General features: G+C 42.9%; 1 protein-coding gene across 6 annotated transcripts in view; it reads left to right on the top strand.

Moving 5' to 3' along the window:
* Nucleotides 1-14615, top strand: part of WWP1 (WW domain containing E3 ubiquitin protein ligase 1) — a 398863-nt gene that overhangs the window by 244974 nt on the left and 139274 nt on the right. For all 6 annotated transcript variants that reach the window (XM_029591608.1, XM_029591609.1, XM_029591605.1 and 3 more), the window contains 4 exons: nucleotides 7677-7851; nucleotides 9325-9376; nucleotides 9616-9700; nucleotides 9803-9931. In XM_029591608.1, the coding sequence (XP_029447468.1) occupies nucleotides 7677-7851; nucleotides 9325-9376; nucleotides 9616-9700; nucleotides 9803-9931 (441 nt within the window). The remainder of the gene's footprint in view (nucleotides 1-7676; nucleotides 7852-9324; nucleotides 9377-9615; nucleotides 9701-9802; nucleotides 9932-14615) is intronic.

Below are 14615 nucleotides of genomic sequence, written 5' to 3' on the forward strand. Positions count from 1 at the left end.
CCTCTTGTGTGGGTGGAGTGCTTTTTTTTTTTAGATACCTGCTGAGCGCAATGTGCATAGTTTCACTTTGCCCTTCCTGCTCATCGGTGTCACGTTGGGTGGCATTCTACCTCCGAGGGGAGGTTTCTCCTCTTTCTATTTCTTCACTGGCATGTTTGCCTTCTGACAACTCGCCCTATCTAGGGCGACTTGGGTCAGGGGTGGAGGATCACACGAAGGTGGCTCTCCACCCATATTACAGTCTTGGGTTCTTTTCTCCTCTTTCAGAGGTAACCCTGTTGGTAGATGCATTAGTTGGCAGACATAGCAGTTCCTATTCATGCAAACATTTCCTCTGGTGTGCCAGCGATGACAGGTGGAACAACGGGTTATTTTGAGCCATAGGTTTATTTATTTGAAAATATTTCTTTTGCCTGTGATAAAATCAGGCTAGATGAACTACAGTCAATAAAACAAATCACACTTGGAAATCAGGGACCTCAAGAAGACAGGAACTAGTTGAACGTAGAGCTTTATTTACTAAAATAACCTTCAATTTTAAACGCTGCAATACAGTCAGTTGTCAAAAAATGAGAGAGATGTTCGCAAATTGGAATCTTAGTAATAAGGCAGGCAGCTGAATTTTGTAAAAGTTGTAAAGCTCGCAATTTAGCTTTGGGCAGGACAATATTCAAGGAGTTACAGTAATTGACAGTTGTCATAATATAAGACTGAACTAAAATCAGAAAATCTTAAAAAAAAAAAAAAAAAAAGTGAATGTGTTGTAATTTCAATTTGGTCCTCACAAACCCCACCCGCTTCCCCTGGATGTTGGTTTTTCCATGTATTTGCTATATCTTGGACTGACTGGTCTCTGCCTGAGATACAGAAGGGAGGCTACGGCTGCTCATGCTCAGTAGACATGCTGAAAGCTCTAGAATCTTTGAGATCAAAGTTCCATGCCGGTCTCCATTGAATGATGTCACCCCATGTGTGAGGACTGACATCATGCTGTCCTTGGAGAATACCTGTTACAGGTATGCAACTCTGCAGTGGTTAACTAGTGTGAATAAAGCAATCTATTTCACGAAACAACTTTTGTAATCCAAACTGCCAACAAAAAAGATTGTAATTCAACTAGAACCATGCCATTACTCTGTAATCCAAAATTATTGTGATGTTATAAGCGAAATTTCTTGTAACACACTTTTATCTCTTTGGAAAGATGTGATTTACTGTAAATAAATAATTATAATGATGGTGAAATTTAAACGTATCTGTTAATGTCGTTTCCCTTTAGTCCTGCCAGACCAGTCCAGACAAATGGGTTATTTCCCCCCATCAGCAGATGAAGACAGAAAAAAAAAGCTAACTTAGTCCTAAAGAATGCCTGCAGACATATCCCAATTCACAAAAATCACAGAAAATTTCTTCATTTCAACATAGCCAGCAATTGTACCAATATTGAATTCTCCCTTTCAGATTCTACAGTGCCCAGTGTATACCATCCCAGGGTTCTGAAAGAACTAAAAAATGAAATTTCAGACCTATTATGAGTAATTTGTAACCTATCAATACCATCCATTGTTCTTGAAGACTGGAAGTTGGCCTATGTAACCCCGACATTTAAAATGGGCTCCAGAGGTGATCTGGGAAATTATAGACTGGTGAGCCTGACTTCAATGCTGGGAAAAATTGTAGAAACTATTATAAAGAATAAAATTATAGAATATATAGATAGACATGGTTTAATGGGACATAGCCAACATGGATTTACCCAAATGAAGTCTTGCCTCACAAATCTGCTATATTTTTTGAAGGGTCACTCATGAAAAGCTTCTAATAAAATTAAAAAGTCATAGGATGGGAGGCGGTGTCCTTTTGTGGATTGGAAACTGATTAAAAGACAGGAAACAGAGAGTAGGATTAAAGGTAAATAGTGGAGTGCCTCAGGGGTCTGCATTTGGACCAGTGCTTTTAATATATTTATAAATGATCTGGAAAGGGGTACAAAAAGTGAAGTTATCAAATTTGCAGATGACATAAAATTATTCAGAGCAGTTAAATCACAACCGGATTGTAATAAATTGTAGGAGGACCTTCCATATGGCAGATGAAATATGTGGACAAGTGCCAGGTGATACATATAGGGGAAAAATAACTTATGCTTTAGTTACACGATGTTAGGTTCCATATTAGGAGTTACCAACCAGGAAAAAGATCTGGGCATCATAGTTGGTTACATTTATTTTATTTTATTTATTTTAATTTTTTCTATACCGGCATTCGTGATAATATCACATCAAGCCGGTTTACAATAAACAATGGGTGATAACCGGAACAGAGAACGAAATAATATGAACTATAAATAATATAGATGCAGTTACAATAAACAAGGAGACGTACAACTAGGAGCAAGAAGAAGACAAGATAGAAACTTTAACAAATTGAAATTGAAATTGTTGGCTTAGGGGCAGCTTTTCGGGGATTACGCGCGTATATTGCATAGGCTCGGCAGCGCATGCAAGCCCCAGGACGCGCATATGTTCTGGGGCTTCGGAAAAGGGGCGTTCCAGGGGCGGGGCGGGGTGCTGGCCTGTGGGCGTTCTGGGGGGGCGGGGCCGAGGCCTCCGGAACAGCTACCGTGCCGGGGGATGGCACGCAAGTTACGCCTGCCGAAACAAGGTGGGGGGGGGGGGGGATTTAGGTAGGGCTGGGGGGGTGGGCTAGATAGGGGAAGGGAGGAGAAGGTGGGGGGGGATTGTAAAAAAGTTCCCTTCAAGGCCGCTCTGATTTCGGAGCGGCCTTGGAGGGAACAGGGAAAGCCATTGGGGCTCCCCTTGGGCTCGGTGCGCACAAGGTGCACACCCTTGCGCGCACCGACCCTGGATTTTATAACATGCGCGCGGCTGCAAGCACATGTTATAAAATGGGGCGTGGATTTGTTCGCGCCGGGTTGCACGAACAAATCTACGCCCGCGTGTATGGTGAGACCACACTTTGAATAGATGTGAAATTAGAGTTACCAACTTTTACATAGACCAGGACTGGACACTTGAGGACCGGGGGCGGGGTGGGGGAATGGTACCCCCTCATTTGCATAAATTTTAGATCCTGCCAGTGAACTACCTAAACAGTGTATCTGTGTATCTGCAGAACCACTGGGAGCTGAGGGTTGTGCTGTGCACCACCTCCTCTCCCTATACTGTCCAATCACAGCATGGGAAATGAGGCAGGGATACAGCACAGCTCTCCTCTGATAGGCTCCGACCTGCCTTTCTCTTCCTCTAACTAAGAGGCTGTGGGAAAAAGGAGGATCCAATGCCTGAAAACCTGGCTGTCTGGTCCAAAACTGGACAGTTGGCCCCCTATGTGCAATTCTGGTCACCTAAATCAAAAAAGATCTACTTAACTGGGGAATGTACAGAGAAGGGTGACCAAAATGATAAAAGGAAATGAAACAACTCCCATATGGGTTAAGGCTGTTTAGCTTGGAGAAGAGACTGCTTGGGGGGGATATGATATGTCTACAGAATCATGAAAGGACTTGAACCAGTAAATGTGAATTGATTTTTTTACTCTTTCGGATAATACGAGAACTAGGGGGCATGCCATGAAGTTAGCTAGTAGCACATTTAAATCAGAAAAAATTCTTTCAATGCATAATTAAGCTCTGAAATTCATTTCCAGAGTATGTGGTTAAGGTAGTTAGGGTAACTGTGTTTAAAAAGGGTTTGGATAAGTTCCTGGAGAAGTCCATAAACTGCTATTAATTAATAGGGAGTAGCCACAGCTTGTTGCTGGCATTGGTAGCATGGGATCTATTTAATGTGTGGTTACTTGCCAGGTACTTGTGACTTTGATTGGCCATTGTTAGAAACAGGATACTGGTCTTGATGGACCCTTGGTCTGACCCAGTGTAGCATATCTTATTTTCTTATGGTTTACAAAATGTCATGCAGTGGTTGTTGCTTATCTAAGGAAGAGCAGTGAATTTGTTACTCTATGTTTGGATGTTTAGCTATTATTCAACCATATTCTTCAAGAAGCTCATTCCTCTGCACTTCATACAATGAATACTCTCATATCTTAGGATTCATCATTAATTTTCCAAAATCCAGTTCATATAATATTTATTGGAGCCTGCCTTCCATACAAGGAAAAATATTTCTCTTTTAGTAGAGGGTGAATAAGCTCACCAACATAATTAGTAGCCTTTCACATCAGAAATAGGTTTCTGCCTGCTTCTTCATGTTACCTCTTTTGCATGTTGCAATGTGAGACATTTGTAATGGCACTTGAAGTCTCAATGAAACCAACACCTACAACTACTTTACCACAAGGTGAATATATCCAACACACTCATCCAGTCTCTGGCATGGTGGCTAGAACCTTCAAATCCGTTGTTAGGGCAGACTTTTCACCAACCTCAATTTCAAATTACACTAATCAAAGATGGTGAACACATATGAACAGTCTTTGTTCTCAAGGAATTTGGTCTCCCCAAGATAGATTATGCCACATTAATCACGTGGAGTTGAGAGCAGTCCTCAATTCTTTAAAAGAATTCAGTCCTTGGCTAAAGGGGAAACTGGTGTTGAGCCAATGATCTAGCAATGTGACGGCAGAAAAAGATTGTATGGTCTATCTAGTCTGCCTATCCACCTAACTATTTTAGTTGTACAATTTCCATCACTCCCTCAGAGATAGTCATGCTTTCTTGAGTTCAAATACTGTTTTTGTCTAACCTGCCTCTACTGGGAGGCTGTTCCATGCATCTACTACCCTCTCTGTAAAGACATATTTCCTAAGATCATGCCTGAGTCTTCCTCCTTTCACCCTCATCCCATGACCCCTCACTCTAGAGCCTCCTTTCTTTTGAAAGAGGCTTGCTTCCTGTGCATGAAAACTTTTGAGATATTTAAATGTCTTTTTCATATCTTCCCTATTTTACCTTTCCTCTAGGGTATACATGTTTAGATGTTTGTCACCAAATGTTGGTGGAGAACAATAAGGACACATCAAAATGTAGTCACTTGTAGGGGGTATGGTCCAGTGTTTCTTTCAATCTGTAAATACACTGTAATAAAGTTCAAATCAAAAGTACTTGCTTCAATTCTACTTTAATAGAGAAACTGTGATGCCTTTAATTCTAAAGAAAAATGTTTTTATAGCAGTTATTTCACAATGTTATCAATATCAGGTCAATCGCCCAACACAGTCGATGTTTTGCATGAAGCTGCAGCGGGAAGGTCGAAATCAACATCGTGGATTCACTTCAAGCAAACTATAGAAGAACAATAATAGTTACACAAATCGAAACAAAGCTGCCAACAGAAAAAAATATATAATATACCATACAGGTCTACATGCTAGCATAACAAAAAAAACCTGCTTCTATAGAGACAGTATTGAGCAGTAGACGTATAGGCAAATGCATCAAAAAACAGCCAGCCAATAATGAGGAATACTCAAAGTATAGACCAATCAATGAGCAGCTGCCAAAAGCCAATAAACTATGTGAATAAAGTCATGTGGTTACCCTCAACCAATTATATACCCAGTAAGCACCTGAACTTACGTAGCCAATCAAACTGAGGCATATACACAACTGCGGGAAAATTTAAAATTTAAAATCAAAATAAATTACTCATAAAAAACAGACCACTCGATCTCAGTATTTGAAAGATCCAGTGCTGCTCAAGTTAAGGCTGAAGAATCAGAAAAAAAGCAGACTACTTGATCTTGCAGTTTAGGTCTCTCTGTGCCAGGGCCCCTAATTCAAAGATTCATCGCTGCTCACGTATCAAGAAGGCTGAAAAATCACTACCACGAGTGTGATGGATAACCCCTTCTATAACAAAAAATCTTAAACTGAAATAGATGGCCCTTGTCCAACCAATCAGAGACGAGGGGCATTGCTGTTTGAAATATGTATGCATGAGCAATGCCTTGTTTTAACCGTACGAGTAGTCTTACCAACATACAAGAGAGAGCATGGGCAACATCACATATACAATCCCAGAGAATAAACAATCCGGTTGATTTCTAAGATGATATGATTTTCCCATATCAGAAGGTTGGAAGAGTTTCAAGGAATCTGAAAAGGTGCATTACATTGGCCACATCAAACGTGACCAACGCACACCAGATCATCAGGGACTGTGCGAAGTTCCGATGATACATTAAGGGGTAGATTTTAAAAGGTGTGCGTGCTACCTGGCGCGCACACATGTACGCCTGATTTTATAAGATGCATACTGGATTTATGCGTAGGGCTTTTAAAATCTGGCCCTAAGGTTTTTACCTGGGCGGAATGAAAAAATGGGGAAATTCACAAAAAATGGAATGTAGGAATAAAGTTGTCCAATAATGTTTAATGATAGTACAAATTTCCCTGATTTTACCTGAGAAAGCTAAACCACATCATTCTTTCAGTGGTGACAGTGGGTCATAGTGAATAGAAGGTCACGATTTATATACAGGGCTCATCCCTTGGCTTGTTTAATTACTTGTAGTGGGTAACCCTGTGCTTAAAAAATAAAACAAAACAAAAAAAACCAAGATAGCATTGACTGAGCCTGTATAATATAGTCAGACTGAGATGTACATAAACAGTGCAACCGAAAAAATTGGCCCACCAAACTCTCTCGCAGTGCTTGGGGATGATCACTTGGTCAAATAGTTTCAAGATCAGAAACACATAGACAAGTGATAATGAACATATGAGGCACTAAGGGGTACAAAAGGCTGTAAAAATTTGTTGACAGATTTTGAATGTGGTTGTAGTAAAGATCTGATATTGCTTGTCAGTATGTCTTATGCATAAGACCTTTACTATTTAAAAAGAAAGTCCTACTGAAAGTCCTCATGGCTGGTCATTTTCAATCTAGTCAAACAAAGCTTTTCCTTTACAAAATGTTTTTTTTCCATTTAGATTTCAGATTGTATTTCTTATTGCTATTCTCCGTCATGACAACTTCAAAGTAAAATGAAAGCACATCAAGTCAAAGCTTCGGCAGTCTTTTTAAGCTTTATACTTTCACTGGTCGTTTCTGTCTAGAAAATGCTTCACATCAAGACTGCAGTTTTGGCCAAGCAGTTATCAAAAGTTTAATTTCCCTCCATCTTCATTATCATTGCATGTTTTTCACTACTGATGTAGGTGAATGACAGAAATGCAACTCTCAGCTTGGGATTCCTCACTTGTGTGGCTGATTATTATCCTGCCTGTCCACAGAGAAAGTAAACATGCAAAACTGTAACAGGTGTTCTTCATAGACAGCAAAACAAATCAGCCATACATTCCTACCCACCTCTCCTTAGAGTTGAAGGTTAACTTGCTACAAAGACTGAAGAGACTCATGTGGTGGCAGCTGCAAGGGAACACAGTTCATGTTCAGAAAATCTTGATTTTTCTACATTCTGAGAGAGCTTTTCCATCCCGGTGTTGTCGAATGATGTCACCTTTGTATGGCTGATTTGTCCTGCTGTCTCCAAGGGAACTCCTGTTGCAGATAAGCAACTTTGCTTTCTTGTAAGTAAACTCCTATCAGAATGTTGTAATGGAGAGGTTTATATAAAGGATTGTTATTGACTGAAATTGTACAGTCCCAAGTGCTAATGCAAACTGTTACCTTTCTGATATTTCTGTTGTAAAAGGATTTGTGTGTTCATGTTAGGAAATTTTTTTGTAGGTGGGAAAGAAGGGTCGATGAGCGTGGAAGAGTTTACTATGTGGATCATAACACAAGAACAACAACATGGCAGAGACCTACCATGGAATCAGTCAGGAACTTTGAACAATGGCAATCTCAACGCAATCATTTACAGGGAGCTATGCAGCAGTTTAATCAGCGATACCTCTACTCGGTAATATTCTGTAATTTAAGAAGCAAGCAAACTTCTATCTTTCCAGACAAGTTGCTTCTTGTTTTTATTCTTTATTTTTCCCAGGAATTTATCATGGTTTATTATGATAAGAGCAAAACAGGAGAAAATCAGTTGAAAATAATGGCTCATTATTTTTCCAGGTAAATATCGGAGTTTATTTTGGTGGATAGAAACCATTATCAAGTTCTCCCACCCACCCACTCAGCAGCACCCCTATACCCATCCCCTGCCTAACATGCCCATCTCTCTCTCTCTCCTACTCTACCAAGAATCTTACTCCCACTTTTTCTCCCCCCCCCCCCCCCCCCCCCCCCACACACACACACACTGCAACAGCATTCATCCTTACCGGTGATGGCTCCAGGCTATTGCTTCTCTCCCTCAGTAGCATGCTTATTGAGGCTCCCTCGCTCTGCAACACTGCAATTCTGCTTTTATGCAGGGCCAGGGACCCTGCTAGGGAATGCTGCTGGTGGACAGGGCAGACTTGAAATGCATTCATGGCACCAATGCAGCAGACACTTTGGCTGCTTGAGGGGTGAGGAGGCAGGACTTGAAACCTGACATGGATGGAACTGGAGAGTGAGCACTTTCACTGGTGGAGGGTGGACCTTGAAGCACAGAATGCACTTTGGCCCACACTGGCTTCCAGCAGTTACTGGAGGCCTTGAACACTGCATCTGAAGCTCTGGAAAAATCTGGAAATTTATGGGTGAAAAATCAGATTAAACTGAAAAGAGGACCCTAACTGTAAGCCACTAAGCTGTAAGTTAAGGTTCCGTTCCTTGTTTGAGCTTCTGAGTCGTGGCCTGATTGGAGCATGAGCACATCTAGTAATATGTGCTCATGCTCCAATCAGTGCATAGTATCAACCTCTAGTTGCACTGTATATGCTTTTCATGATAGTTCTTGGTGGCTGGGGATGAAAAGTGTGGCTTTAGTCAGGAATCTTGGGAAGAAGGTGTGATGTATTTCCTTGAGCAAACTCGTGTGTTCCTTTTTTGGGGGGGGAAAGGGAGATATTTTTTTTGCATTTGTAAGAACCATAGTTCTTGTATATTTCCATATGTTGCTTGCAATATCAGTTTCAACATGGGTTAGTTAAATTAACATGGAAGTATTTACTAAAAGATTCAGTAGTACATGCTGCTTAAAGAAACTGACCTGAAAAATTATTTGATAATCATATTCTCTTGAAGATAATATGAATCCGACAGATCAAGATTTTAAAATTGAATTTGTTTCCTGTTTATACATTTTTGAGATTTTTATTTATTCTTTTACTTTTTTTTTTTTGAAAAGCAGCTAATAAATAAACACACACAACCTGACATTTATTTATTTATTTATTTGCAGTTTTTATATACCGACATTTGTTTAGTAACCTCACATCGGTTCACAATTAAGACATGCTAAGAAATTAAACTTCTTTTGTATTTTTATTTTTCCTAGGCTTCAATGTTGTTAGAAAATGATCCACTTGGTCCTTTACCAGCAGGCTGGGGTAAGTGAATGAATTTTTGATATGGAAAATATAATCTTAATGCACCATAAAGCTTGCCACTAATCCAGGGCTGTTTTGAAGGGATGACCACCAGGCCATCACTGCCACATCATTGGAAGGGAACCGGGCCACTGCCTGCAATGTCAGAGGGGACCCCACCTACCTCCAAAGAGTTTTTAAGACACCGGTTAGCCTGATGCTGGTCCCTGCATTAAGCTTTATATTTTTTTTCGTTTTAGAAAGGAGAGTTGATTCAAATGACAGGGTGTACTTTGTGAATCACAACACGAAAACCACACAGTGGGAAGACCCTCGAACTCAAGGGTAGGGTTGCAACATTCATGCATGTTCATAATTAATTAAAAATTGTATTGGTTATATACATTGCTTTTGTTAAAGATGTACTGTTCCTGAATTACCTTATAGTTTACAAGATGAGGATCCACTACCCAAGGGCTGGGAAATCAGATACACAAGAGAAGGGGTTAAGTACTTTGTTGATCACAACACAAGGACAACCACCTTCAGTGATCCTCGAACTGGCAAGTCATCTGTGTAAGTGATCAACTAAGTTTTGCAAAATGAATATTTCAGAACTTTTAAAGTGATTTGTGATCCAGACATATATTCCTTGTAATATAACTGCTTTACCCAAAGGTATGATTTTCACCTTCAATTCTGATTTTCAGTTTTGAGTTAATGTACTGCTTTAAGTTCAAGTATCTGAGAATGTCAGAGTATAGATTTAGTTAAATTTATTTTATTTTATTAAAAATGTTTGTAGTATTTGGTGGGTATTTTATGTTCCCTGTACGTATCCATATCAGTCCAGACTCCTGGGTTTTGCCTCCCTCCAGCTGATGGAGTTTTACTGAAACTGCCACATAACACAAGGTGCCACCTGCAGTCCCTTGGTATTTCTTTGTCTCCAGCAGATGTTGGAGGTGCAAAGCCTGCAGTCTGAGTTTAAAAAAAAATAAAGTGAGACTAGAAGATTGAGGAGTGATTGCCTCCCAGGGGGTTGTTAGGTCCTGGTGGGGGCCATCTGTGAGGCAGACAAGCAGGGGTTCAAGGACCCTTTATTGCTTGGTCCTTTATCGCCTGACAGGGCAGAAAATTGGGGGTCTCGGTTCCCTTGCCCTGAAGGATGGACAAAGCTTGCAGCCATTCTTCTTCGAGGGAACTGTTAATTTCTTATATTGCCTGATTAAAGTTTTCTTAAAAAAAGAAATCTAAAAGCAAAGGGAGTAAACAGGGATTGCCGTGGGATGGCACACTTTACCCCGACTCCTCCTCTTAGGCGATCAGATGGCTCAGTTTTTATTTCCCATTCTTCCGGCCGCTCTTCTGTTGTCACGGCTCCGTGCCAGGTTTCGTGCCATGCGGTTCCTGTTGTGCTGCTTGTGGATACGCACGTGTGTGTCTCTTGCACGATGGCTGATGCTCCCAGTGCCTCTCCAGAAGAGAGGGCACTTCAGGGATGATGGCCTTGACTTTGGATAGGTGCCACAAGTCTGGGAGGCTCTCACCAGCATGGTAACCTGTGGATGATCCCTTCCCGCTAGGCACAGGAACGGCAGCCATCTTGTCCACATTTGTGGCTGCCTCGCAGGCCACAGAGGGGGAGGGGGATTTCCCTCCTTTATCCCAGGTTATTAGGACCTCCAGGGGAGGTCAGGATACTGAGGGGCCTCAGGAGGCAAGGAGGATCCCACTGAAGACTCAGATGCCTCTTCTACCTTTTCCTATGATTTTGTTCCTCCTGTTGCATAAGACCAGGAAAACCATGGGCAGGGTTAGAGCTGCGCAGGGGTCTTTGGTGCACCCAAGACTGGCAAAGAGAACCAGACCCTCTGGGGCTGTGAGGGTCTGGTGGGTCCCAGGGGCCTCAACACTGACCGCCACCAAGGAGAGCTCCTCCGAGGCTTAAGAAGTGGAGGATCCATGGGCCCAGGACCCACTGGGGTCAGATCTGGGTTTGACAGATCAGGATCCGGATCAGGTGCTGACCAAGAGCCCAGCTGTGAAAAGGGATGAACTCATGATGTTACAGTTGGTCCACAAGGAGGAGCTGAATCCCCTGATACCCGCTGTTCTGGAAGAACTGGGTACAAAGACCCTGCGAAAGGAATCGAGGCTGGAAGAAGTGGCCCCAGTCATGGCTGGCCTCCGGGGTCCAACAAGGGCTTTTCCATTTCACCAAGTCAGTCAGCACGTTGATGTTTAGGGAGTGTGATACTCCCAAGACAAGCCTGAAGGTCAGCAGAGCCATGGATAAGATGTATCCTTTGCCAGAGGGTACGCTTGAGCTCCTGAAGCCCCAAAGGTGGATACATTCGTTTCAGCTGTTACTAAGAAAAGATGACTATTCCAGTTGCTGGTTCTATAGCTCTGAAAGACCTTCAGGATAGGAAGCAAGAAGTGCACCTCAAGAAAATTTTTGAAGTGTCTGCCCTTGGCATTCGAGCGGCTGTGTGTAGCAGTTAATGTTGAGGGTGGGCTTGCGCTGGGTACAGCAGTTGCAAGCAGACAGTTCCTTGTCTGAATCAGAGATGCAGCAGGCGGAGCGGCTAGAAGCTGTGGTGGCCTATGGTGCTAATCCGTTATATGATCTCATTAGGACCTCCTCCAGGACAACGATGTTGGCGGTTTCAGCCCAGAGACTCCCCTGGTTGAAGAATTGATCGGCTGACATTTCATCCAAGTCTCAGTTGGAAACTTTCCAGGAAACAAACCAGAAAACAATCTATCAAAGCCAAAAGGCAGAAGAAATGCGAGATAGACCTGTCGCCTTAGGTAGAGAAAGCTTTATTTGCACAATTGTTGAAAGAGTCCAAATCTGGCTGTGTTTCGCACAAAAGGCTGCATCAGTGATATTGGTGACAGTGTTTCTGGCTTACATTTACAACCTTTATTATTCCTTAATGGTACATACACTTAATGATTTCTGACAATCAGTAAAAGAATTTCGATTCATGAGACGCTGTTCATCAATTTTCCTCATTTCGTTCGGTTACCATACTATCTTTGTGCACTTTTAGAAGCATCTTATTTGACCAGCCTTTCATGCAGCCATACGTGTGAAGCTTGGCCAGAGTTGGGCTCTTTTAACAATTGTGCGAATAAAGCTTTTTCTGCCTAAGTCGACAGGTCTATCTCTCATTTCTTCTGTCAGTTGAAACTTTGCCTTTCAAGGGGAAGTTGCTTTTTGGTCAGGACTTGGAGGAAATGGTCAAGTTTCTCGGGGAGAATAAGGTTCATAAATTTCCTGAAGATAAGCTGAAAGGAAAAAGGGTCCTTTCCTCCTCGTCCCGCTTCAGAGGGAATAGATGGTTTTGGCCTTTGAGTGTCAGAGGGTACCCAGAGACAGTCCTCGGGGAGATAACTTTTCTGGAACCAGTCCTTTCGAGGGTGAAAGCTGGGAGGACATGGCTCCTCCCAAGGTGGCGGGGGAGCCAAATCCGCCCAATGATGCGAGGCTGGTCCACTCCTTGGTTCCAGTCATAGGGGACTGGTTTGCTCTGTTCCACGAGGAGTGGGCAAAGATCACATCAGACCAGTGGGTCTTAAGCATGATAAAACAAGGTTATGCTTTACAGTTTGCTCAGCCACTAAGAGATTTGTTCTTGGTCCCCCTGTGTACTTATGAGGAAAAGAAGTTGGCAGTGCGGGAAACAGTTTGTCGTCTTCGCATGCTGGGAGCCATCGTTTCTGTTCTGGAGGAACAGGGGACAGGCCGCTATTCCATTTATTTTGTAATTCCCATCAAGGAGGGCAGGTTCTGCCCAATCTTTGATTTAAAAAAGGTGAATGTGGCTCTAAAGGTTCTTCAGTTTCAAATGGCAACTCTGTGCTCTGTAATTGCCTCGGTGCACAAGGGGGAGTTCCTGGCATCTCTGGAATGCAGCCTGATCATCAAAGATATCTGAGATTCATGGTTCTTGGAGAACATTTTCACTTTTGCGCCCTGCCCTTCGGTCTGGCATTGGTGCCCAGGACCTTCACCAAGGTGATGGTTGTGGTAGCTGTGGCTCTTCGGAGGCACGGGGTCTTGGTTCTCCCCTATCTGAATGACTGGTTGATTCAAGCGACATCAGAAATCCTTTGCCGAGAGGCAGTGGACTTAGTCCTCTGGTGCCTGAGATCATTGGGATGGATAGCCAATCTGTCCAAGAGTCATCTTTTCCCTTCCTCGATTTTGGAATTCCTGGGGGCACGTTTTGATACCAAGGTGGAGAAGATTTTCCTCACCAAAGAGCAGATTTCCAAGATGCAAGCTCAAGTTCATGGATTGTTGAGGAAGCAGGTACCCAAGGTCTGGGACAGCTTGCAAGTTCTTCAGTCTATGGTGTCTACCTTGAAGTTGGTTCCATGGGCATTTGCTCATATGAGGCCTTTACGGTCGGCTTTACTATCCTGCGAGAACCCGTTGTCTGAGTAGTTTCAGCTGCCACTTCCACTTACGGAGCTTCCCAAGTCCAGTCTCTCATGGTGGCTCGTTCCGGACAAGCTTAGATGAGGTGTGGACCTAGATATCCCGGTCTGGATGATCGTCACCACCAATGCCTGCCTCACCTAAAGGCGAACAGTGTTTCAGGATCAGTCCGTTCAGGGACAATGGTCAATGGAGGAAGCCTTGTGGTTCATCAATTGCTTAGAAATGCGAGCCGTATGTTTGGCTGTACAAGTGTTTCTGCCCCTGGTGCAGGGGAAGCCTTGTCAGACACTGTGACAACAGTGGCTTACATCAACCGACAAGGATGGCACCAAAAGTCGGGCAGTGATTCAAGAAGCCCAGGATCTAATCAACCGGGCAGAGCAACATCTAGCACTGTTAGCAGCGTCTTAAATAGCAGGCATGGACAATGTGCAAGCAGATTTTATGAGCTGTCAACAGCTGGACCCCGGAGAATGGGAGCTGTCAGGGGAAGTGATGTGCCGCCTCAGTCGCAGATGGGGCACGCCTTGCATGGATCTAATGGTGATCTTCTATAATGCCAAGACTCCGTGATTCTTCAGTCGAAGAAGGGAACGAGGAGTAGGAGGGGTAGATGCCTTAGTTCTGCCTTAGCCGACAGACATCCTTCTGTATGTGTTTCCGCCTTGGCCACTGTTAGGCAAGGTCTTGCGATGCATAGAGGTCCATCCAAGCCACGTGATCCTCTTCTCGCCAGAGTGGCCAAGGCATCCATGGTTTGCAGACTTGATCAACCTAGCAGTGGATGGTCCATTGTGGCTA

The sequence above is a fragment of the Rhinatrema bivittatum genome, chromosome 2, assembly GCF_901001135.1.
Source record: "Rhinatrema bivittatum chromosome 2, aRhiBiv1.1, whole genome shotgun sequence".
Classification (NCBI taxonomy): Eukaryota; Metazoa; Chordata; class Amphibia; order Gymnophiona; family Rhinatrematidae; genus Rhinatrema; species Rhinatrema bivittatum.